The following is a 27,500-nucleotide window of genomic DNA, read 5'->3' as shown; positions in this document are numbered from 1 at the left end:
TAATACTGTATAAGAAATACTGATGATCTGATGGTCATTTTGAAAATTCCTTTCTTAGCAAGCACCTAGAAGCCCAGAGGAACATACTTGCTGAATTTCAAATTTGTAGGCTTTACAGTTCTGGAGATTTCGTGATGAGTGAGTGGTATTTGGTGCATATATATATATATATGATGTTGTATTTGTGCTGATAAATATGTATGTATGTATGTATGTATGTATGTATGTATGTATGTATGTATGTATGTATATTGTATTTTTGCTCATAAATAAATAAAGGGAGACTAGTATAGATCTATTTCAAGCTATTTAGCTCTCATCAGCTAGCCATACCCTTACTGGGAATTGAACCTGGACTGTATTACATATCAGGCAGTTATATTAGCCACTAAGGCACAGGCTCTCTTCCTTTATTAGCTAGGCCAGGGAAACAGGTATGTATTGTGCCAACACAAATGTAACAAAGGCAACAGTAAAAATTATGGCTTTCTGTCGTGAGGGTATCTTGTGATGAGCCGATAAACAGAGAAAGGAAGCAGTATGCCTCCTCCCATATTTGGGCATACCAGGGGTTGTGACACAATACACGTGTTTGTGTGTGTGTGTGTGTGTGTGTGTGTGTGTGTGTGTGTGTGTGTTTTGCTCAGGGACAGAGAAGTTAGTTTTTAAAATCATTTTGAAAGTACCCTTTTTGCGTGGTAGAAAAAGAGTTAAAAAGAATTTAACGTTACGCACTAACAGGCTCCATACTTACAATGCTATATTTGATTTTGGAAATTATTGACAGTCCTTAAAACACTTTTTCCTTTAATGATGTTCTTCCTACCCTACTTATGTTTCTCCAACTTCATTAAATGTGACTGGGGATATGGATTATTTTGGATTATGAGAAGAGTTGTTACAAAATAGGTTAATCGTTACAGTTCCAGTGTAGCAATCCAACATAAAAATCATTGCCAATGAATGATTGCTTTACCTTCTAATAGTGCTGCCTTTAAGCATCCGATAAGTTCAATGTAGAGAAAAGTAAAAAGTCTTACACTTAGGCAAGGAAAACCAAAATTACGCAAATAGACTGGGTGAAACCAGGTTTAATAGCAGTAACTGTGAGAGGGACCATGGAGTCTTAGTGGACAACAAGTTAAATGTTGAATGAATGAATGTTGAATGTTGATTTTATTTATATGCCGCCCTTTTCCCCTGAAGGGGACTCAGGGCGGCTCACAACTCAACCAGGGGAGGGGGATACAAACAGAAAATTAAAACAACACAAAAACAATACATAATTTAAAATGCACAACAGTCATACCAATTCGAGACGGGGGCAATAGTTCTTCAGCCCCAGGCCTGTCTGAACAGCCAGGTTTTGAGGGCTTTGCGGAAGGCCTGGAGGGTGGTGAGGGTTCGAATCTCCATGGGGAGTTCGTTCCAGAGGGTCGGAGCAGCCACAGAGAAGGCTCTCCTCCGAGTAGTCACCAGTCGACACTGGCCGGCGGATGGAATTCGGAGGAGGCCTAATCTGTGGGATCTAATCGGTCTAGTGGAGGTAATTGGCTCTATGAGCCAATAGTGTGTAGCGGCAGCCAAAAAAAGAAGCCAATGCAATTGTAAATTCCTTTAAATAAATGCTGACTTTATCTGTTAGGAGTCCTGAAGAATGAACTCATTCTGTATTCTATGTGAAGTTTTCGGATTCTGCTTTTGAACTCGTCATTTCATTCCAGCCACAGGCTGAGCTAACACACGGAACTCAACTTTATGCTCCCACCTTCAGCAAGTCTTTGAAGAACTTCGAAATAATTGGCTACTTGAACCGGGGCCTAACCCTCAATTAGTATAGCTGTCCATTTCTGCTGCAGCTTGAATCAGAAAGGGAGCATGGCCTGTTTTATACTCCTTCAAAGGTGAGGCTCAGGATCAATTCTACCTTGAATGGAATCATCAGGAAGGAAAGCAGTAAATTTGCTTGGGATTTCTGTCGTATATTTTTTTTTAATGGAGGAAGGTGGGAAGAAGCTGCTGTAAGATGGTTCTCTATCCTAACTCCTGAAGGCTCATGAGATTTCATTAAAAGATAGATGATAGGTAGGTAGGTAGGTAGGTAGGTAGGTAGGTAGGTAGGTAGGTAGGTAGACAGACAGACAGACAGACAGACAGACAGATTTGACAGATGATGGATGATGATGGGTGGGTGTATGGATGGACAGATAGACAGACAGATATATAGACAGATTAGACGGATGATGGATGGATGGATGGATGGATGGATGGATGGATGGATGGATGGATGGATGGATGGATGGATGGATAGATAGATAGATAGCTAGATAGATAGACAGACAGACAGGATGATGGATGGATGGATGGATGGATGGATGGTAGACAGACAGACAGACAGACAGACTATGGATGGATGATGGATAGCTGGATGGATGGATGGATGGATGGATGGATGGATAGATAGATAGATGATAGATAGATACACAGACAGACAGACAGATTTGACAGATGATGGATGATGATGGGTGGGTGTATGGATGGACAGATAGACAGACAGATATATAGACAGATTAGACGGATGATGGATGGATGGATGGATGGATGGATGGATGGATGGATGGATGGATAGATAGATAGATAGATAGATAGATAGATAGATAGATAGACAGACAGACAGACAGACAGACAGACAGACAGACAGACAGGATGATGGATGGATGGATGGATGGATGGATGGTAGACAGACAGACAGACAGACAGACTATGGATGGATGATGGATAGCTGGATGGATGGATGGATGGATGGATGGATGGATGGATAGATAGATAGATAGATAGATAGATAGATAGATAGATAGATAGATAGATAGATAGATAGATACACAGACAGACAGACAGACAGATTTGACAGATGATGGATGATGATGGGTGGGTGTATGGATGGACAGATAGACAGACAGATATATAGACAGATTAGACGGATGATGGATGGATGGATGGATGGATGGATGGATGGATGGATGGATGGATGGATAGATAGCTAGATAGATAGACAGACAGACAGACAGGATGATGGATGGATGGATGGATGGTAGACAGACAGACAGACAGACAGACTAGACGGATGATGGATGATGGATGGATGATGATGGATGGATGGGTGGGTGTATGGACGAATATATAGACAGAGAGATGCACCAACATTTCCCCGCTCTTTTAGGGGGAAAATAGGTGTGTCTTATATTCTGAAAAATATGGTACTTTTTTTCTCCCAAAAGCGATGCTGATAAGTTAAATTCATTGCAGAAAAGAGATATGGAAGCCTCAGATTGTATAAGAGGACGTTTTTAATCTTGTTTTTCATTAGGAACAAATCAGTAAACCTGCAAAACTGCGTGAATTTGTTTAAATCGCGACACTTTTGCCATTGGGCAAATTAATTGCACAGTAAACGGATAGTTTATCTTTTTTGGTGAGAAGTTCCTCCGAGAGTGCATGGAACACGAATATAAAGCTACGGTACCAGGTCTGTTTCCTGGAAGTAAATCATATTGAAATAAATTTATCTTGACTGCTGGACAAGTTGGGTGAGGTCAGAAATTATATTCGGTAAGCATTTCAAATATTTCTCCCTAATCCCATCTCTTCTCTGTGGTGTTCATTAACAATTCATCCCAATTTCTTTTTAAAAATAATAATAAGACTCTCTGAACTAAATATTTTATAAGGTAAAGTTCCCCCATACATGCGTGCTAGTCGTTCCTGACTCTAGGGGGTGGTGCTCATCTCCATTTCAAAGCCAAAGAGCCAGCGCTGTCCAAAGACGTCTCCGTGGTTATGTGGCTGGCAAGACTAAATGCCGAAGGCGCACGGAACGCTGTTCCCTTCCCACCAAAGGTGCTTCCTATTTTTCTACTTGCATTTTTTACGTGCTTTCAAACTGCTAGGTTGGCAGAAGCTGGGACAAGTGACGGGAGCTCACTCCGTTACACGGCACTAGGGATTCGAACTGCTGAACTGCCGATCTTCTGATTGACAAGCTCAACATCTTCGCCACAGAGCCACCGCTCAGTGTATAATATTTTATATATTAATGTAGTAATATGAATAGTATAATATTTTATACTAGAGTTTATTTTAGTTTGATTTTGTTTTATTTATTCAAACCAACTCCAGGTGAGTTTCAGATTTGTGATACATGAATGATTAAAAAACAAACAAACCCAGAAGCAGACAAGAAAATTATAGATTTATTTGTGGCCTGTTTATTTGTTTTCAATGAGATTGAACTATCCCATTTCCCTTTCAAGATCACCCCACATTCCTTCAAGATGGATTATTGTTTGTAACCCTGTGTTATTGCCTCCAATATCAATGTATGTTTTCTACCTTTTCAAGCAACTTATCATTCCATCTTGTGACATATTTCTGTTGGAATAGATTTTTCTGGAACTTATTTTTATGCAACAATTACAATAGTATTCAGATAGTAGATGGCACTGTTTGCAAGTTTGGATCTATGGTTTATACTCTATGTTCTTTTGTACTAAGTAGAGTTTCCTGCTTCCTGTTACAGTTAAGCAGTTAAGCAGTAAAGCACATGGTGATTGTTCCCTTATTTGGTCTCTGGTGCTATATATCAACAGAATTTCTATCAATTTCGCTAACAATTTCTGCTTCATTTGGAGAATTCTAAATCTACAAACTTTATCTATACCTGGTCCTAATCTCTCCAAACTACCCTTCCAATTTATTGGGAAGAGCACACGTGACAGGGATTAATCCTTTCACACGTGACGGGGATTAATCCTTTCACACGTGACAGGAATTAATCCTAGCTATGCTCTCATTATCCAACATTCCCTCACGTTTTTCATACACTATACCAGGGAGAGAGAAATTTACCTCAGAGGGAAGTTCAAACCTTCACGCTTACATCATTCGTTTCCTGAAAACATCATTAGCTTCTGTGAAATTCAGATATATGAGTTTTCTTTTGGAAATATTCCCAGAAATTGTTTGGAGGAAAAAACCCAATTTCACTTCAGTCAGTCGCAAAGGAAATCTGAGAAATGGTCATAAATGCAAAGTGTAAAGGAGATTATGGCAGGATTCACAAAATGGTGGATCTGGAATGTCATCAGAAATCTAAGAATTGAGGATCAGTATTTTTTTTATCAGAAAGTAATGATTCCATAATCAAAGCATTTCAGCCAGACGGTTTCTAAAACAAGACTTATCTAGAAAACATAGATTCAAATCCTCTGGTGTTTCCTACTCCTTCCCATCTTATATAACAGGTTTTCTCCTTTTATTCAGAAGTCTTAAATCTGCTTTTTTGTAAGAGATTTACTACTGTGGGTGTTTTTCACTGACTGTGTGAGACCCATTAAAGATTCTGCCACTATAGTTTATTTTTCCTCTGTAACATGACTTCGGTTAAGTACTTTTAGCCAATGAATTTGGGTATAAAGGACATTAATATGCATGGCACAACGTGGCATCTGAATAGTAGAACTAATTGTTCTTATTTGAAGTTAAATATAGTCTCAAATTAGTGAAGTAACATTGCTTTGTTCCATCTCTATAAAGATTCACATTTAGCTGTGCCTATACAGGTAATTTTTGACCTGAAACCATTTGTTTAGTGATCAAAATTCAGACGCTTGGTATCCGGTTCATACTTATGACGGTCACAGTGTCCTGGGGTCATGCAATCTTCTTTTGTGACCTTCAGACAAGTCAATAGCAGGAAGCCAGGCTTGTTTAATGACCACATCATCCACTTAACAACTGGAGAGATTTGCCTGATGATTGTGGCACAAAAAATGATCATAAAACTCATTTAGAAACGGCATAGCAATGAAATGTTGGTCATAACCCAAGGACTACATCTCTGGGTTCATATATGGTTTCCAAAGTCCTTTCCCACTCTGTTATTCTGCTACTCTGTTCTAAAGTTGGATTTTGAGGGAAATAAGAAAGTATCTTCCCATTAACAGCTGAAAGAAAAAAGAAAGAATAAAAGAAAGAAAGAAGGAGGGAGAGGGAGGGAGGGAGGAAGGAAGGGAGAGAGAGAGAGTGAAAGAAGGAGAGAGAGAAAAAGAAAGGAAGGAGAGAGGGAAAGAAGAAAGAAGAAAGGAAGGAGAGAGAAAGAAAGGAGCTGGGATTATGCTGAGCCCCTATCTCAGGGAAAAGGGCGGCCTATAAATAAACTCAACTACTAGAAAGAAGAAAGAAGGAAGGAGAGAGAAATGAAGGAGAGAGAAAGGAAGGAAAGAGAGAGAAAAGGAAGGAAGAAAGGAAGAGAAAGAAAGAAAGAAAGAGAGGGAAAAAGGAAGAAAGAAAGAAGGAAGGAAGGAAGGAAGGAAGGAAGGAAGGAAAGAAAGAAAGAAAGAAAGAAAGAGGATAACTATACTCAATTTTTAAGATAACCTCTTCCTGCATCCCTCTAGAATACAAACACAACTCAATTGTTCAAAATTTCTTTTTTATTGATGAATGTTATACCCATCCGTAGATTTATTTGCTGAGTGCGATCTGTGGGCCGAAGCGGAAATGTAAAAGGACGAAAAATACTATTGCTGCTGACAGCTGTTTGTTCCGTTTCCTTTGGTATCCCAGGGATTATTTTAGCAGAAAAGATGAATGTTGGCTCAGAATGGATTATTAATATCATTATAATCATAGTGACAGATGGAAAACATCATCATAATCAGCAATAATTTAGAGAATGAGGCATTTGCTGATATTTATTCCTGAATAAACATGCACCTAACATTGTAAACGTAAGGGTGGCTCAATGGCTAAGATGCTGAGCTTGTCTATCAGAAAGGTCAGCAGTTCGGCGGTTCAAATCCCTACTGTCGCTTAATGGAGCGAGCTCCCATTACTTGTCTCAGCTTCTGCCAACCTACAGTTCGAAAGGACGTAAAAAACACAAGTAGAAAAATAAGAACCACCTTTGGTGGGAAGGTAACAGTGTTCCGTGTGCCTTTGGCATTTTTTTCATGCCAGCCGCATGACCACGGAGACGTCTTCGGACAGCGCTGGCTCTTCGGCTTTGAAACAAAGATGAGCACCGCCCCCTAGAGTCGGGAACGACTAGCACATATGTGCGAGGGGAACCTTTACCTTTACCTTATAGTGGGGCTGGATGCTACAATTTTTCCTCCTGTTCTAGCAATTACTTTTATGTTCCCGTTGCAAATCTCTTCCTTTAAGATGGGTGGAGTTTAACATTGACTATGGCAGAACCTATCCATGTATTGAGCACTATGCATTGCAAGAAAAGTAAGATGTTTGTGCTTATTCCATGGAGCTTTGAGCTGGGATTATGCTGAGCCCCTATCACGAAACTCCCTAAATGTGGTCTTACGGACACCAGTCCTTCCAATATTTTTCCAGTCTTATCTGTATTTTTCCAGGTGGAAAACGCAGGATAACAGCCCTCTTCCAGCCCTCGGAAGTCCTGAGCAGTGGTAAGGCTTCCTATCTAATAATATATATATATATTTCTGTTTCGTGTTGAATATATGAGATATCCAATATGGGGAGAGAATAGGCATCCTAACCGATCTTTAATTGTTCCATTTCCATGTTACTCCACCTGTTCCTTTTCTGAGTATCACTAAGAAAACACCCACATCGGATAACCGAAATTCGATCTTGTATCCTTATCCCCGGACATGTCTATTTCCTTTCACATCTACCACTGCTCTTTAACCGTCCTACAATCTCATGTTCAAAAACTTTTATGACAGAAGCAGGCCAGCCTACTTAGAAATAAATAATAGCAATAGCAGTAGCAGTTAGACTTATATACCGCTTCATAGGGCTTTCAGCCCTCTCTAAGCGGTTTACAGAGTCAGCATATCGCCCCCAACAACAATCCGGGTCCTCATTTTACCCACCTCGGAAGGATGGAAGGCTGAGTCAACCTTGAGCCGGTGAGATTTGAACCGCCAAACTGCAGATAACAGTCAGCTGAAGTGGCTGAAGTACAGCACTCTCACCACTGCGCCACCTCGGGTATGAAGTATGCACAGTGGTGCAGAGGTTGGTTCCCACCAGTTCGGCACGGTTCGGATGAGTACATAGTAACTTGGGCTCCCATACACCGGAACCGGTTCTCTTGTCTGTGGCGGCATCGTTATTTTTGGTTTTGCGCATGCGCAGAACGATCTCCATTGTGGAAATGTTATTCCCCCTCCCCTTTCTAACATTCTGCACATGCGCAGACCTTTTTAAGTGTAAATGCGCATGTGCGCAGAGCAAAAAAATTTGCGTGCCAAACCAGCAGTAATGTAGCAACCTACCCATGCAGTGGTGGGATTCAAATAATTTAACAACCGGTTTGCCCAGGATCAGGTTGGCTGTCGAGGGAGGCGTCGCCCTTCCTCATCCTCTAGCTCTGCCACAGATGCAGGATGAACCTCCTCGTAACCCGACAAATGCGCGCATGACAAAAGTGCGCCGACAAAACCACAGTGAGAAAACTGCGACGTCGAAATCGCGCCCACAACAGCGCGCTGACAAAACCGCGCCCCCAAAAGCGTGATTAGGGTTAAGGTAAGGGTTAGGGTTAGGGTTAGGGTTAGGGTTAGGGTTAGGGTTAGGGTTAGGGTTAGGGTTAGGGTTATGCTGTTTTTGCGTTGTTTCTTGAAGGCGTGCTTTTGTCGGCGCGCTGTTGTGGGCGCGATTTTGACATCCTGGTTTTGTTGGCGCGCTTTTGTCATGCGCGCATTTGTCAGTGAACCGAACCTCCTGTGACGGCCAAGCTGACCTCCTGGGCAAACCGGTTGTTAAATTTCCACCCTTTGCCAAAAGGCGGTTCCCGAGGGTGCAGATTGGTCTCGCGGCTATTTCAGCCTTCTGGATGTGGCTCCTTTAAGAGGTGATGTTTCTGAGGAATGAGGAGGGGGATTAATCAGGGGTGGGTTCCAGCTGCTGCTACTGCCGGTTCACTCAGAGATGCGCTGTGGGCTATGCGCACATGCGCAGTACTTTTAAAGAATTCATTTGCGCATGTGCAGAAGCCAAAAACAAGATCGTGGCGCTGGGGGAACTGATTCGGGGGCATGGCAGGCCAGGTTACTAACTATTTGGCCGAACCGGTCCGAATAGTAGGAACCCACCTCTGGATTACCATAGAGGAAAAGAGTTGATGTTCCTGAGAGCTCGCGCGGGAAGGGGAAGAATTGTGGGGAAGTGGAGGGAGGGACTCCCCCTCTCCCCATGGAGCTGCATGCAGGAGGTGTTGGTCAGTCTGTGACCAACAGTGAAGTGAGAGGGACGAGGAATTAAGTTGGCAGCACAATCGAAGGTAGGCCCGATGTAGGAGAGACTGCGGAGTTAGTTGGACCAGGTAAATTATTACATGCACACACCACTATCAAAGTGGTTCCTCGGCACTGCGCTGCATTGCAATGGAGGATTGGGCAATGGAATGGCTGGCATGAGGGAAGGAGGAAAGCAGCCTTCTCCTTCCCTCATGCCAATCGTTCGTTTGCCTGTTTCTCCATTGCAGCACAGCGCAGTGCCCACTTTGATGGCGGGGTGGATGGATGGGTAATTTAACAACCAGTTCGTTGAACCTGTGCAAACTGGTTCGCTGAACCGGTGCAAACCGGCTGAATCCTACCATTGGGTAAGGCAAGCCTAAAGCGTTCAGGCAGGAAATCCTCAACTAATGGCCACACAATTGTGCCCAAAGCTTATCTCGCGAAGCGAGAAAGTCGTTCAGTGAGCTTGGCCCCATCTTGCGACCTTTCTTGCCACGGTTGTTAAGCGAACCACTGCAGTTCTTACATGAGTAACATGGTTGTTAAGTGAATCTGGCTTCTCCAGTGTCTTAGCTTGTCAGAAGTTTTTGGCTGTTTAATTATTGATGGTATCTACGCACAGGGCACTTTTAATTGAAACGTCTAATTGCTTTAATTACATTTTGCCCTGTGGTTTTCTCTAAGAAATGGTTGCAGCGGATATTTATTCTTTAATATTTTATTATGCAATAAAATATTGGCCCATTGCTTATAATTGCACCGCTTAATTGCTTTCCTTACCCATCTGGTTATTTAAACGATAGCTTGCTTACTCACTTGTTTTCCATCTTTCTCAGTCTTCTCACTTCTGTTTTTCATGTTAAATAAACTTTTGATATCCCAAATTAAAAAGATATACTGCATGACCTTCGATGCATGACTAACATCTCTCTTCCAATCATGTATCTGGGTTCATAGATCTTCATTCTTCTCGCAAATATTGTTTGAAATAGATTTGGATTTGTGGAAGATGTTTAATATGCCAAAAAAAAACCAAGTCACTGATTAAAGTCAGGAAGCTTCATAAAATTTTACAGAGATACATACAATTATCTATTTTCCAAATGTGATACATAACAGATGCTTTTGGTTTTGGGTCACCTTCTTCATTTTGTAACCGTATTAAAATAATCCTCAAGATTTTAAAATATACAGTAGATATCTAGTGGTTTAAACTGAGAATTTTCTCAAAGTTCGGGAATTCTATATACGTAGCTGATGCAAATAATTTATGATTTACTAGTCATATCAAAAACATCCCCCATCAGTTTCTTTTACTTAATTATCAACTTCTCCAAACAACCTTTCCTTACCTATCAAATTTACATGTTATTTTTCCCCCCTTTCTGATTTGATTTAATCATAACGTTACCTTGATGTGTATTGAACAATTACACATTTTCAGGACAGTCACTAAATGTTTTTTTTCCTCTCTGTTTGGGGATAAGCTTGCTCCCATTTTACAAATGCCATCCATTTCCACCATTTATTTTGCAATAAGACCCTTGATATAACTACAACCTCCGAACTCATTGTTACTTGCTTCCGAGAAGGTACAATAAGTACCAAAAACAATGAGTAACAAACATTTTTTTCACATGAGTAATCATGTAGTGAGTTACAAGGCAGCCGACACTGAGAGGTTCTAGCTTGTGGGTTGAGTACTAAACAAACGATGACTATCGGGACAACATTTTTGTGTCAAAATGCATTGAGTACCAAATTTGATTAGTTTTAAAGCAGTTGAGTACCAATGTACCACTGTAGAAGGTGGATGCAGAATTCCCCTGGATGAATTGAGCCAAGATGGCGCAGTGGTTAGGGTGCAGTACTGCAGGCCATTTCAGCTGACTGTTATCTGCAGTTCAGCGGTTCAAATCTCACCGGCTCAAGGTTGACTCAGCCTTCCATCCTTCCGAGGTGGGTAAAATGAGGACCCAGACTGTGGGGGGCGATATGCTGACTCTGTAATCCGCTTAGAGAGGGCTGAAAGCCCTATGAAGCGGTATATAAGTCTAACTGCTATTGCTATTGCTATTGCTATTGAATTATTTGTGAGGCAACAATTATCTCGGATCGGATTAATATTTGATAATGAAATATGTCTATACGTGGGTCCTTTAAAAAATATTTCATTATCTTTGCTTTTAGCCAGAATGGGGAAATCAGAGCAAGATTTCTTTTGGCTTCCATCTTGTTTTTGGGTTGTTGTTTTTTAACCGTATCTCGAAAACACCATTATAATTGTTGCCAAAGAGATACTGGCATGGTTCTTCCATAATACAGGTAGTCCTCAACTTACAACAGATCACTTAGTGACAGTTTGAAGTTAAAACGGCACGGAAAAAAGTGACTTACGGCCATTTTCAACGCTTACGACCATTGTAGCATCCGCATGGTGATATGATTTACATTCAGATGCTTGATAACCGGCTCACATTTATGACTGTGTCCTGAGGTCATCTGATCCCCTTTTGCGACCTTCTGACAAGTCAAGTCAATGGGGAGCACAAATTCACTTAACATCCATGTTACTAATTTAAGAACTGCAGCGATTCACTTAACAAATGTGGTGAGAAGAGTTGTAAAATGGGGCAAAACTCCCTTAACAAATTTCTCACTTTGTTGTTGTTGTTAGTTGCGAAGTCGTGTCCGACCCATTGCGACCCCATGGACCACGTTCCTCCAGGCCTTCCTGTCCTCTACCACCCTCTGGAGTCCATTGAAGCTCACGCTGGCTGCTTCGGTGACTCCATCCAGCCACCTCCTTCTCTGCCGTCCCCTTCTTCTTCTTTTGCCCTCCATCGTTCCCAGCATGAGGCTCTTCTCCAGGGAGTCCTTCTTCCTTCTCCTTAGGTGGCCAAAGGATTTGAGTTTCCTCTTCAGGATCTGGCCTTCTAAAGAGCAGTCAGGGTTGATCTCCTCTAGGACTGACCGGTTGGATGGCCTTGCAGTCCAAGGGACTCAATGCAGGAGTCTTCTTCTCCAGCACCAGAGTTCAAAGGCCTCCATTCTTCGGCGCTCAGCCTTCCTTATGGTCCAACCTTCACAGCCATCCATTGCAACTGGGAAAACCACAGTCTTGACTATACACACTTTTGTTGGCAGGGCGATGTCTCTGCTTTTTAGTAGGCTGTCTAGATTTGCCATAGCTTTCCTCCCCAAGAACAAGCGTCTTTTAATTTCTTGGCTGCCGTCCCCATCTGCGGTGATCTTGGAGCCCAAGAAGATAAAATCTGTCACTCCTCCATTGCTTCCCCATCTATTTTCTCACTTAGCAACAGAAATTTTGGCCTCAATTGTGCTGATAAGTCGAGGGCTACCTGTGCAGGAGACTGAAAGACACTTTTCTTAATAATTTTCAAGCTAGGTCAAACCAACATTTTTTTTTTGATTGACGGAGCCCTTATTGAAAACAATTGCTTCCTTAGCCAATAATACGAATGACAAAACATCCAGATTACCTGTCTTTAAACAAATCCAAATGTATTCGTGTAATACAACTGATGCTAACACCGACAGGGAGGGTGATGAATGAGCAAAGTTTGCTGTTATATTACTTATCTGTCTCTTACATGGTGAAATTTCTCACCTGGAAAATCGTGGTTCTTTCTCTATTCGGACAGTTCATTAAGCTGCCAAGTTTTGCAATATCTTTCTTAACACCTGTGTGCCTCTGTGCCTGATATAAAGGAGAGACAGTCCAAAAAACCAACAGCAACCCCCACCAAACCCTTCGACGGATCTTTTGGGAGCCTGTGACAAATGTTTACCATCTTCCTTCTGTTTTCCACACGGATCCTTTTTTGAAAAATGACTGGCGGAAAGGAACTGAGCCATTCCTGGAAATAATGAAGCCCATTACTTAAGTCCCTTTGTTAGTGTCTGTGCATTAACTTAGCGTGATGCAAAAACTTTCCTTCAGCACTTCTGGCCAAAAACACACACACACACACACACACACACACACACACACACACACACACACAAAAGATTGTTGCACGCTCATGTCCTTGAGACTCAGGACAAAGTATAGTGCAGAGTGTTCTTCTGTGTTGCCAGTTTTATACGCAACCTGGAAATGCTCTCATTACCCCACTCCTGACTAGAAAAAGAGGATGCAGCCATAAACAACATAAGCGATTTCTAATTTCTGACACCAGCCCTGAAATAACACACGAGGCGACCAGATTTGGCTTGGCGGCGCGCAAGAAGGGGAAGAACAATTAAGAGCTATTGAGCCTACCTAAGCAGGGAGAAGGTGGCTCAGTGGCTAAGACGCTGAGCTTGTCGACCAGAAAGGTTGGCAGTTCGGCGGTTCAAATCCCTAGCGCCTCGCGTAACAGAGTGAGCTCCCGTTGCTTGTCCCAGCTTCTGCCAACCTAGCGGTTCGAAAGCACATAAAAATGCAAGTAGAAAAATAGGGACCACCTTTGGTGGGAAGGGAACAGTGTTCTGTGCGCCTTTGGCGTTGAGCCATGCTCACCATATGACCATGGAGACATCTTCAGACAGCGCTGGCTCTTTGGCTTTGAAATGGAGATGAGCACCGCCCCCTAGAGTTGGGAACTGTGTTGGCTTTTTTGGCAGCTGCTGCACACGGCTGGCTCCTATTTAAATGGTTGTCCACTAGGACTCCAAGATCCCTCTTACAGTTACTACTGTTGAGCAAGGTGCCACATATATTGTACCTGTGCATTTCGTTTTTTCCTGCCTAAATGTAGAACCTTACTCTTTTCACCACTGAATTTCATTTTGTTAGATAACGCCCAATGTTCAAGTTTGACAAGATCTTTCTGTATCTTCAGCCTATCTTCTGGAGTGTTGGCTATTCCTGCTAGCTTGGTGTCATAAATACATTCTTAAATACAACACATAGACATTACTTAGCTTTGATTTAATTCTGTCCTGTTACTGTTTTTAATTTGAGTACTCTTCTCTTTCTCTCTCAGTCTATCTGCCTCTCTCTCTCTCTCTCTCTCTCTCTCTCTCTCTCTCTCTCTTTCTCTCTCTGTCTCTGTGTGTGTGTGTGTCTGTGTGTCCCTCTGAAAGATTTCAGAGTTGATTGTTAATCATTTTACTTTCCTGTCCTAAATCTTTCCCGCTAATTCCTCCCTTTTCCATTTCTGAAACAGCATGTCACGGCATTGCACTTCTTAGCAAATATAGAATATTTGTTAAATACCAACTTAGATTTGTAATGCTTATGTTGAATCCTGCTGTTTGTAACACATTAGCATCATTGTAAAGTACAGTAAATTGCGTGCTGTGTTTTTAGATTTTAGAACTAAGTTGTAAATGGGAGAAAGGAGTCTAATTATCCTTTATTGCTGGAAAATAGCTGTCACATATTAAATTACATAACAGTCTGGTAAACTGGGAACTAAAATAAAGCATTTTCTCCTCTCCTCTTCTCTTCTCTTCTCTCCTCTCCCGTCCTTTCCCCTCCCCTCTCCCTTTTTCCTTTCTTTTCCTTCCTCCTTTCCTTTCTTTCCCTTCTTCCTCCTCCCCCCTCCTCTCCTCTCCACGATCTCTTCGCTCCTCTCCTCCCCTTCTCTTACCATTTTTCTTTATTTTCCTTCCTCCTTTCTTTCCCTTCTTCTCCTTCTCCTCTTCCCCTCTTCTCTCCCCTGGAAAATCTAAGATAGTCTTAGCCCAACATTTCTGCTAAGTGAGATGCTTTTTAAGTGAGTTTCCCCCTCCCCCATTTTACAACCTTTCTTGCTGCAGTTGTTAAGTGAATCACTGCAGTTGTTAAATGAGCAACATAGTTGTTAAGTGAATCTGGCTCGCCCCCCCCCCACGGATTTTGCTTGTCAGGAGGTGGCCAAAGGGATCAGGTGACCCCGGGACACTGCAATCGTCCTAAATATGAGTCAGTTGCCAAGTGTCTGAATTTTGAACACGTGACTGTGGGGATGGTGCAATGGTCGTAAGTATGAAAAACGGTCGTAAGTCATTTGTTCAGTGCCGTATCTTTGAACGATAACCAAACCAACTGTTAGAAGTCAACCTGTATTATCAATGCTCTGCTAATTTTGTTGTTTTTATTAGTTGCGAAGTCGTGCCTGACCCATCGCGACCCCATGGACAATGTTCCTCCAGGCCTTCCCATCCTCTACCATCCTCCGGAGTCCATTGAAGCTCACGCCAGCTGCTTCGGTGACTCCATCCAACCACCTCCTTCTCTGCCGTCCCCTTCTTCTTCTTTTGCCCTCCATCGTTCCCAGCATGAGGCTCTTCTCCAGGGAGTCCTTCCTTCTCCTTAGGTGGCCAAAGTACTTGAGATAGATAGATAGATAGATAGATAGATAGATAGATAGATAGATAGATGGATGGATGTTGTGAGTTGCAAAGTCATGTCCAATCCATCGTGACCCCATGGACAACGTTCCTCCAGGCCTTCCTGTCCTCTCCCATCCTCTGGAGCCCATTGAAGCTCATTCCGGCTGCTTTGGTGACTCCATCCAGCCACCTCCTTCTCTGCCATCCCCTTCTTCTTCTTTTGCCCTCCATCATTCCCAGCATGAGGCTCTTCTCCAGGGAGTCCTTCTTCCTTCTCATTAGGTGCCCAAAGTCTTTGAGTTTCCTCTTCAGGATCTGCCCTTCTAAAGAGCAGCCAGGGTTGATCTCCTCTAGGACTGACCGCTTGGATGGCCTTGCAGTCCAAGGGACTCAGAAGATAAATAGGTAGGTAGGCAGGCAGGTGGATAGGCAGGTAGGCAGGTAGGCAGGTAGGCAGGTAGGCAGGTAGGCAGGTAGGCAGGTAGGCAGGTAGGCAGGTAGGCAGGTAGGCAGGTAGGCAGGTAGGCAGGTAGGCAGGTAGGCAGGTAGGCAGGTAGGCAGGTAGGCAGGTAGGCAGGTAGGCAGGTAGGCAGGTAGGCAGGTAGGCAGTAGAAGTCCCCTTCTTCTCTTGCCCTCCATCGTTCCCAGCATGAGGCTCTTCTCCAGGGAGTCCTTCCTTCTCCTTAGGTAGCCAAAGGATTTGAGTTTCCTCTTCAGGATCTGGCCTTCTAAAGAGCAGTCAGGGTTGATCTCCTCTAGGACTGATCGGTTGGATGGCCTTGCAGTCCCCGTCTACGGTGGTCTTGGAGCCCAGGAAAATGAAATCTGCCACTCCCTCCATTTCTTCCCCATTGATTTGCCAGGAATTGAGATGGTTGGGTGCCATGACCTTAGTTTTCTTCATGTTGAGTTTCAAGACAAGTTTTTGCACTCTCCTTCTTCATCTGCTAATTTAGAGAGGTGGATTTAGAGAAGAGAGGCAGATGAGGCTCAATGGTGCTATTTTTCAGAGAAGCAGCTAGATAACTAGAAACTATTCCCTGGTGGGTAATTAATTTATATGTAACTGGCAGAAAGTGTTTAAAAATTGTAATTTTTAAAATTTGTTTTATTATCCAAAGGAGGGGAAAATATCAGCTGTGAAGTATTCTTACATAATCTCAGCTACGTACATTTCATTTCATTTCAATTCAGTTCTGTTAGGACACATACATCATTTTTTTTTAACCCCATGTTTTATTTATCGCAGATCTTTGATCATATTCATATTTGACAGATTACTGAATGACAGTCTCAGATACCAAGAACTCTGAGACAGGAATTGTAGGTACATCTCACAGAAGTCAAATCTGCTCGATCGGCTGACTGCTAGAAAAAATAAATCTAGAAATGTAATCTTAACAATCCACTTTTTCATAGCTTGGAAGATGATACAGAAACATGCTTAATTAACTAATTAGGTCAACGTAAAAGGGAAAATTGTTCAGTCTGGCCAGAGGAAGAAAGGGGTAGTCTCAAACCAAGAATAAAAAGCAAATGAAGAAGAAAGTAAAAATAATAATAATTCTGTACCCCGACATATCATATAGAATAGAATAACTACTATATTGTCACTTTGAATGTAAACTAATTGGCCTACATTAAAGTGAAATTCCATTGTTTACAGCTCTTAAAGGATCACACCTCCAATATACACTATATAATATGACAGAATAAATAGATAAATACAGATAAATTCAGAGTCTAATTCAAATATACACCTGCACCATGGTGAGTTTGCCAGACGGATGGCATGGAGAACAAAGCTATTTCAGAATTTAGTAGTCCTGCTACAAATACATTGAAACCTCCTCCCATAGGACAGCAACAGAGAGTCATTTAGTCATTTTAGTCATTTTTTTAGTCATTTTATTAAGATTTATAGGCCGCCCTTTTCCCTGAGGGGACTCAGGGCGGCTTACAATCACAGGGAAGGGGGTGCAATATCAAAAGACAAACAAAATGTGAACAAAAGAAAAATAATAAAACACAACTTTCATTCAACAGTCAACACTCGGGCGGGTAAATTGGGAACCTATCCCCCAGGCCTGATGGGAGAGCCAGGTCTTGAGGGCTGCGCGGAAGGTCTGGATGGTGGTGAGGGTGCGGATCTCGACGGGGAGATCGTTCCACAGGGTCGGAGCTGCAACAGAAAAGGCTCTCCTCCGTGTAGTCGCCAGTCGACATTGACTGGCAGATGGGATTCGGAGGAGGCCCAGTCTGTGCGATCTAATCGGTCGGAGGGAGGTAATCGGCAGAAGGCGGTCTCTCAAGTACCCAGATCCACTACCATGGAGTGCTTTAAAGGTGGTCATCAGTACCCTGAAGCACACCCGGAGACCGACAGGTAGCCAGTGCAGCTCGCGGAGGATGGGTGTAACGTGGGCGAACCGCGGTGCGCCCACTATCACTCGCGCGGCTGCATTCTGGACTAACTGCAGTCGCCGGATGCACTTCAAGGGCAACCCCATGTAGAGTCCATTGCAGTATTCCAGCCTAGAGATCACAAGGGCTCGAGTGACTGTTGCGAGAGCCTCCCGGTTTAGGTAGGGCCGCAACTGACGGACCAGGCGAACCTGGGCAAATGCCCCCCTGGTCACAGCTGACAACTGGTGGTCAAAAGTCAGCTGTGGATCCAGGAGGACTCCTAAGTTGCGGACCCTATCTGAGGGGTATAAAATTTGACCCCCCAGCCTAAGTGTTGGAACATTAGCCAAATTGTTGGGAGGGAAACACAACAGCCACTCGGTCTTGTCCGGGTTGAGTACCAGTTTGTTAGCGCTCATCCAGTTCTTAACGGCCTCAAGACCCTGGTTCATCACGTCCACCGCTTCATTGAGTTGGCACGGGGCGGACAGATACAGTTGCGTATCGTCCGCATATTGGTGGTATTTTATCCCGTGCCTCCGAATGATCTCGCCCAGCGGTTTCATGTATATGTTAAATAGTAGGGGGGATAAGACCGAACCCTGCGGCACCCCGCATGTTAGGGGCCTCAGGGACGATCTCTGCCCCCCGACCAACACCGACTGTGACCTGTCCGAGAGGTAGGAGGAGAACCACTGCAAAACAGTGCCTCCCACCCCCACCTCCCGCAGTCGTCGCAGAAGGATACCATGGTCGATGGTATCGAAAGCCGCTGAGAGGTCAAGGAGAACCAGGATGGACGCATAGCCTCCATCTCTGGCCCTCCAGAGATCATCGGTCAATGCGACCAAAGTGGTTTCTGTGCTGTAACCAAGTCTGAAGCCGGACTGGAAGGGGTCAAGATAACTAGCTTCCTCCAAGGCCCGTTGAAGCTGGAAGGCCACCACCTTCTCCACAACCTTCCCAATAAAGGGGAGGTTGGAGACAGGATGAAAGTTGTTTAAAATGGCTGGATCCAAGGATGGTTTCTTCAGGAGGGGTCTCACCACCGCCGTTTTGAGTACGGCAGGGAAGTGCCCCTCCCGAAGGGAGGCGGTCACGACCACCTGGATCCAGCCATGTGTCACCTCCCTGCTGTTGGCAACCAGCCAGGAGGGACACGGGTCCAGAATGCAGGTGGAGGCACTTACAGCTCGAATGGCCTTGTCCACATCCCCAGAGGCAACATCCTGGAACTCAACCCAGAGATGATTTGCCAAGTAAGTAAAGTGGGTTTATGGGGTCTCAAACAATATTTCAAGCTTATAAACAGTGTCCTGAATAATGAGAAATGAGCTTCCTATGATCTTCTTGGTTGTCCTTACCACTCTCTATAGGGACTTTCTATCTGAGGCACTGCTGTCACCAAACCAGACTGTGATATGTTGCATAATAAGGTAAACTCTAAATATCAGACTTAGGCTTCTAACGGGGAAGAAATTGAGGGAAAGCAGTAATTAGAAGCAATTTGAAGATTTATAAATATTTTTCTGCAATCGTTGGTTGGGAACAATGGGGCAGATTTAAGAGCTCAGGATTGTTTTTACTGATTTTTTTTTCAATTTTTGTTTATATTTTAATCTTCTTTTGTCTTTTCTTTCACTTTACACAGTTCGTGTGTGTTTATTTTTTGGAAAATGACAAATAGTGCTAACATCAATTTCAATATTGAAAATTTGATTTTGACTGAGATTTTTAGTTCTTTCTTAAGATTATAATGAAACTAGATCTCTAGTACAATTTAATTGATGAATTAATAACGCTCTATAGTACATATTTAACTGATGAATTGACAACATTCTATAATACATATTTAATCGATGAATTGACAATATGTATTACATGGTACTTTATATATTATGAGCGGTGGTTGCAACAATAAAATAACATAGCTGACTTATATTTGACATATAAGGCTGCATTACGATTACTATTAGTCTTCTTATCATTCCTATCACCCATCTCCTCCCACTTATGACTGCAGGACAGCAACTATTTTGCTTGTATCCTTACGGTTTATATTTAAATTGATTGTTTCCTGATTGCTTATTTGTACCCTATGACTATCATTAAGTGTTGTACCTGATGATTCTTGACGAATGTATCTTGTCTTTTTATGTACCCTGAGAACATCAGCCCCAAAGACAAATTCCTTGTGTGTCCAATCACACTTGGCCAATAAAGAAATCTATTCTATTCTATTTACTAACATACACGTTATGATACTTACGAATCCTTTGCTTATTTATTGATATTAAATTCTTCATCTAAGAAAATTTTCTACTTTCTTTGTATTCTTTAATGTAGTTACGTAGCCTGCCTTTTCAAAATTATGAAAGGGAGAACAATCAAAATCTAATTAAACAAATAATTAAAATATTGATGTAAACATACCTGCTGATAATACTATCAGACCAAAAGAGGATCATAAGGATAATTGGGGAGGTGCTTTTGAACTGATTATTCTGTATAAATGTTCTGCTGCTTTTGGCTTTTTACTAGCTTACATCTCAAAGCTAGTCAGATGAAGCTGTCTTAACCCCAATTATGGATGCCGTAATTACATTCCAAAAAGAGAGATTATTGATGATAATAAGCAAGAATCTTCATCCACCCTAGAATGCCAGTTCTTCTGAAAGGCAATCAGACTTGGGCACCACAATTGCTCCACTGAATTGTTGAAGGTCATTTTGAGCCAAGGTGGCACAGTGGTTAAATGCAGCACTGCAGGCTACTGCTAGATCAGCAGGTCAGCAGTTCAAATCTCACCGGCTCAGGGTTGACTCAGCCTTCCATCCTTCCGAGGTGGGTAAAATGAGGACCCAGATTGTTGGGGGCAATATGCTGACTCTCTGTAAACCGCTTAGAGAGGGCTGAAAGCCCTATGAAGTGGTATATACGTCTACTGCTATTGCTACTGCTATTAAGTGCTTTCACAGCCTTGAGTAATTTAGGAACTTGTGAATCCAGAGCAAATGGCCTTATTTATTATGGATCAGGTCAAAAGCTGTATTTCTTGGATGGTTTTTATGTGGGGGTTACGTATTCCAGTACTAGAGAACGCTATTTGGTATATTAAAAAAATATCTGTTCACCCCAAGGACCCCAGGAACGGGCACTTAAACAAACACATAGGAATACGTAAAGTGATTTTTCAGAAATAGATGTTTGCCATGCTGTCTTAATTAAAATCCCCCTCCCACCCCAAAAAAATGATGCTCTGTAAAATGACAGTGTTTGGCCTCTTATGAGGGAGTACAAGAACACGCTGATTGGGATGGCTAAATCTGGAGAGAGAATAATCTCCATCCACCCCATTTTTAGGCTGTAGAAATACAATAAATACATAAGTAAAGTAATTGCTGTTCCTCAGTTTGCACAGAATGGCAAATGCAGCTTTGAACAACATTCAAGGCAAATGTTGGAAAAGATTTAATGTAAGGCTTGGCTTGAATTTATTGCAAAGTCAATCCATTGATGTAGATCAGGGGTGTCAAACTTGATTTCATTGAGAGCCACAAGGTTTGACCTGGGAGGGGCATAGCAGGGGTGGGCGTGGCCAGCTCAACATCACTCGTGGGGGGGGGCACCTGTGGTGGCCAAGTGCTAAGGCAGTATTTCCCTCAGACTCTCACTCACTCTCATCATAATCTTCCTCCCTCTTTCCTTCCTTCCTTTTCTTCTTTTTCTGTCCCTCTTCATTATCCTTTCTTCTTCCTTTCCCTCTTTCCCTCTTTTTCCTTCCTTGTACTCTTCCCCCTTTCCTTCTTTTTCCTTCCTTGCCCTCTCCCGCTCTCTCTCTGGGTCTTCCTTTTGCACTCTCTCACCCTCTCTCTCTCTCTTGCTCTCTTTCTCCCACTCCCTCTCTTCCTTTCTCTCTCTCTCCCTTTCTCTCTCTCCCACTCTTTCCTGCTGTCTCTTTTCCTTTTACACACTCTCTCCCTCTCTCTTTCTTTTGCTCTCTCTCTCCCTCTCCCCTCTTCCCTTTCCCTCTCTTCCTTTCCCTCTCTCTCTTCCTTTCTCTCTCTTCCTTTCTCTCTCTTTCTGTCTCTCCCGCTCTCTCCCTGTCTCTTTTCCTTTTACACTCTCTCTCCCTCTCTCTTTCTTTTGCTCTCTCTCTCCCTCTCCCCTCTTCCCTTTCCCTCTCTTCCTTTCCCTCTCTCTCTTCCTTTCTCTCTCTTCCTTTCTCTCTCTTTCTCTCTCTCCCGCTCTCTCCCTGTGCTTTTCCTTTTACACTCTCTCGCCCTCTCTCTTTCTTTTGCTCTCTCTCTCCCTCTCCCCTCGTCCTTCTTCCGCTCTTCCTTTCTCTCTTCCTTTCTCTCTCTTTCTCCGTCTCTCTCTCCCCCCTCTCTTTCTCTCTCTCCCCTCTCTTTCTCTTTCTCTCTCCCTCCATTCCCCCCCTCTCTCCATAAACTGGCTCAACATAAGATAAAATTGTGCCCAAAAATTCTAAGCATGTATGACTTCCATTTAAATTTCTGGTGGTGCTGTGCGTCTATTAAAACTCTTTGGCAGAGCTAGTACCTTCCAGAATTAATAACTTAGCTCCTTACAAGAAGCTATTAAAATCCTTCCCTAATAGAAAATCAGCACATTTGAATCAATATCTCCAGTTTAAGCCTTGGTCAACATCTATTTATAAAACAAAACCGCTCAGTTCCCTGATAAAGTGAGGTGTTTTTGTAAAGCCAGGTAAAGTTATTTTCACTTCCATTTCTAATAGGCTTCTAAATCTTGGTTGTCTAGATCCCTTCCCTTCCCTTCTTTTCATCCTTTCCTTTCCCTTTCTTTTCTTTTCTTTTTTCCTTTCTTTTCTTTCCATTCCTTTTCTTTCCTTCCCTTCCTTCCTTTATTTCATTTCTTTTCCCTTTCTTTTCTTTTCTTTTCTTTTCTTTTCTTCCTTCCCTTCCCTTCCCTTCCTTTTATCCTTTCCTTTCATCCTTTCCTTTCCCTTTCTTTTCTTTTCTTTCCTTCCTTCCTTTCCTTTCCCTTTCTTTCCTTTCCTTGTTTTCCTTTCCTTTCCCCTTCTTTCCTTTCCTTTTCTTCTTTCCTTCCCTTCCCTTCCTTCCCTTCCTTTTCTTTCCTTTCTTCCTTTCCTTTCCTTTCCTTCCTTTATTTCCTTTCCCTTTCCCTTTCCCTTTCCCTTTCCCTTTCCCTTTCCCTTTCCCTTTCCCTTTCCCTTTCCCTTTCCCTTTCCCTTTCCCTTTCCCTTTCCCTTTCCCTTTCCCTTTCTTTTCTTCCTTCCCTTCCCTTCCCTTCCTTTCCTTTCCTTTCCTTTTCTTCCTTCCCTTCCCCTCCCCTCTGCTTCCCTTCTCTTTCCTTTCCCTTCCTACTTCCCTGTCCCTTTAGTCATTGAATGCCACCCAGGAGATCCTTGAAGTCTTTCTCTACACAGAGAGAAGTTTCTCTTGTGAGTGCTGTGGCTAGTTTTTTTATTTTAGAGGTGCTTTCAGCGTGCTACTTCCTCAACCAGAAGTTCTCCGGTGACACCTCATTAACTGAATATTTCTTCTGATGAATGTGACACTTGTAAAGAACAATCGATCATGCCATATTCACCCACCATTTAACGAGGCCTTTGTGTATTTTGAAACTTAGGTTTTTCCTCTTCAGTAGATCTACCCACAGAAGAAATATCATCCCCCCGCCAAAAAAAATATATGCGTAGGGCCACATTGGCTGCTATGTCTTCCAAGCTTCAACCTGACATCCATCCCCAGGCATTCCAATGGAACATCTCCATCCTTAGGTTATGAACCAGACAAGGTGATTCATTGGGTACATTCAGCCCAGTGGTGGGTTTCAAAAATTGTTCGAACCTACTCTGTGGGTGTGGCCTCCTTTGTGGGAGTGGCTTGCCGCCCATGTGACCAGATGGGAGTGGCTTGCCGCCCATGTGACCGGATATGAAGATGCCGACGACACTTGTCAGAACCACCTTAAATGACCTCACACACAGCACTGGCATGCATAAGAATATGATGTCAACTTGTTTTTTAAAAGGCATCTTTGGTTTGCGTTAAAACAACTTCAACACACACAATGTTCTGATTGCACCACAAACGCAGTCGTCATCCTTACCTTTCACAGAGGCACTGAGTTTTATAAATATGAGCATGATAGTGGAGAATAATCATATCCAAGGACCAGTGGTGGGTTTCAAAAAAGTTTGGAACCTCTTCGGTAGGTGTGGCCTGCTTTCCGGGTCCACAGGTGGAACCTCTTCTAACCGGTTCGGTAGATTTGACGAACCGGTTCTACCGAATAGGTGCGAACTGGTAGGAACCCACCTCTGATTCAGCCCCTTAAGGCTTGTTTCCTAAGATAACTTCTTAGTTTGTTTTGCTAAGGTGAATTCATTTTCCTTCTGGAGAAAACACTCCAGTTTAATTTTACTAAACTGGTCTACGAGTTTCCTTCCTCAACGGTTTGGTCTTCTGACCTAGGCTTCATCAAAATCACAAAGCAGTCTCCTAGTCCCGACAAAACCCTTTTTTATGAAGCTCATGTGAATTCCTCTCATTCACATCCGGCAAAGTCCCAGCAAACAGTCTTGCAAGGGTGAATTTACAACCACAGACCTTATCAGGCTTGGAGAGCTGCCAGGCCGAGATCTTCTAAACGCCACGCTGTAGCAGCAATTACTTGGCAAGGAGTCTCTGAGAATCACGAACAAATCTTCACACTAATTAATTGAACTAATTGTCTCCTGCAAACTCCACTCCCCCTTCAGTCCTCTTTATTCCCCATGGGAGGGGCCATTCACAGCCCACCTGTGCCTTGTTCTTTAACTGTTCCCTTCTCCTGGCAGCTCTACGCATGCGCACATTGGGAACAGGCTCCAGCTGCTCTTCTGCTCCACTGATCTCCCACTCCAAAGGCAGCTGATAACTGTCGGACGGCCCTGGCCCCATCTCTGCCTCTGACACAGAGCCTTCCCCAGACTCCAGGCCTGGCCCATGTTCCTCCCCAACTTCCTCAGTGTCCGAGTCTGCCACCCTCTGGAATGAGCTGCCCCCGGAGCTTCGTATAATCCCCGACCTTTGGTCCTTCCGACGCGCCCTAAAAAGTTGGCTTTTCCAGCAAGCAAGCCTGGCCTGAACAAAACAAAATAAATTATTGATCATTGTTAATTTTAGTTCGATTTTTTTAAAAAAAATGTTATTGTCAATTCTAATTGGATTTGTTTGGGATATTCTATTTAATTTTTTTTAACTTTTGTATTATGTGTTTCTTTTAATGTTGTACGCCGCCCTGAGTCCTTGGGAGAAGGGCGGCATATAAATCTAATAAAGGTTTAGGTTTAAACCTAAAACCTAAACCATCTCCGCTGGCAGGCCACAACCCTTGGTGCAGATCTAGGACAAAGCGAGAATCCATTTTGGCTTTGTTTTTCAATCAGGGGCGAAAGTTTGATTTAATCTGGCCTGGTTCCAGGGGGACAGAAAGATTTTGCAATGGCTCCCCTTGCGAGGGTTAACATTTTCTCGCCTGTTTCTTGTGCCTTTTTAATGGCATTTTTGATTGTGATGGTTTTAGATGGGTCCTTTTTTTATATATCCATTACATTGACCAGAGTGACTTTCTTGGGAGATATGCAGCTATACACATATGATAAATAAACCAATGAATAAACAAACATTTGCCGGAGACAGAGTGAGTGGATAAGGATCTTTCTGGCCACAGACAGAGACAGGGAGTTTCCATTTTTCTGTGATATTTTAGTGAAAATTGTTTCTCTGAAGTTAATCGGAAGAAATCCACCGGAGCCTTGGTTCGAACAGTGGACCTTTGTTTCATGGAAAAGATTTCTTTTTGTATGTCCGAACAATTTCACAGTGCAGGTAGAAGAGTGATTGTAAAAAGGAGGGCTGCCTTTATTCACAAGCGAGAAAGGAAGAGAGTTTTTAAAAAGGGTTTAGTTAGTTAGTTTAATTATTTACTTTCAAGGCCGAGCGAGAATTATATAGTTTATATAATATATAATTATATAGTATAATAAATATAGAGAAAAAGTATTTCCGAGGTAGCTGAATGCTGGTTTTTTTAATATAAATATAAAATTAATTCTGTATGCCTTCCTACTCTTACTCTGTAAAGTTGATTTTATCCTTCACTCGTTCATAAATCTGTTTTAAATATTGGGGATTTATGCTGCCCTGGAGTTATTTTAGAGTTATTTCTAAGGGCTCAGTGGCTAAGATGCTGAGCTTGTCGATCAGAAAGGTTGGCAGTTCAGTGGTTCGAATCCCTAGCGCCGAATAACGGAGGGAGCTCCTGTTACTTGTCCCAGCTTCCGCCAATCTAGCAGTTCGAAAGCACGTAAAAAATGCAAGAACCACCTTTGGTGGGAAGGGAACAGCGTTCCATGTGCCTTCGGCGTTGAGTCATGCCGGCCACATGACCATGGAGATATAATTAAATAAATAATTGATAATAATAATAATAATGTATACAATGTGTAGTGTTATGATAAGTAATAATTGGATATGGATATTGAATGGTACCCATGAAAGGAAGATTAGAAATCCTTTTGGATTATATACAAAAGTTAATAAAAAAAGAATTAAGTTAGATACAGTTAAGTTTTGTTTATTAGGGGTAAAATGTTATGATACAGAATATAGTCAAATAAAGGAGGGATAATGATGGCAACCTATATACATATATATGAGTATAATATAAGGAAAGTAGATGAAATTTGCCAACAGTGATTTGGAAATGAGGATTAGAAAAGACTGTTATTAAATATTATGGATGTTTAGCTAGAATAAGACATAAGGATTCAGTGTTATTGGAGGATTTTAGAAATATTAAATGAAATACCAGTATGTGGTTATGTATTAAATTTCAGTATATTTTATGATGAAGGATGTTTAAATAATTATAGTCAAACATAAATGGAGGTATAAGAGTAACATGTATAAATATTTGAGTTAAAATACTTGAGTTAATATGTATTATGCTTGATGACTGTGGAAGAAATGCACGAAAACCTTTGTAACGAACTGATACACTCTCTACAGTACGTATGGATGAGAATTTTTTTTATGTTGTCTTTTATGTTTAAAAATAAAAAAAAATTGCAAAAAAATACAAGTAGAAAAATAAGAACCACCTTTGGTGGGAAGGGAACAGCGTTCCGTGCGCCTTCGATGTTTAGTCATGCCAGCCACATGACCACAGAGACGTCTTCGGACAGCGCTGGCTCTTCGGCTTTGAAACGGAGATGAGCACTGCCCCCTAGAGTCGGGAACGACTAGCACATATGTGCGAGGGGAACATTTATCTTTACCTTATAGTGGGGCTGAATGCTACAATTTTTCTTCCTGTTCTAGCAATTACTTTTATGTTCCAGTTGCAAATCTCTTCTTTTACGATGGGTGGAGTTTAACATTGACTATGGCAGAACCTATCCATGCACTATGCATTGCAAGAAAAGTAAGA

General features: G+C 42.4%; 1 protein-coding gene across 1 annotated transcript in view; it reads left to right on the top strand.

Moving 5' to 3' along the window:
- Nucleotides 1-27,500, top strand: part of LOC116511725 (membrane-associated guanylate kinase, WW and PDZ domain-containing protein 2-like) — a 107,153-nt gene that overhangs the window by 29,280 nt on the left and 50,373 nt on the right. The window contains exon 2 of the mRNA XM_032221892.1: nt 7,428-7,481. Within this exon, the coding sequence (XP_032077783.1) occupies nt 7,428-7,481 (54 nt within the window). The remainder of the gene's footprint in view (nt 1-7,427; nt 7,482-27,500) is intronic.

This window comes from Thamnophis elegans, chromosome 7 (assembly GCF_009769535.1).
Source record: "Thamnophis elegans isolate rThaEle1 chromosome 7, rThaEle1.pri, whole genome shotgun sequence".
NCBI classification, from domain to species: Eukaryota; Metazoa; Chordata; class Lepidosauria; order Squamata; family Colubridae; genus Thamnophis; species Thamnophis elegans.
This window is presented reverse-complemented; position numbering and strand designations above follow the sequence as displayed.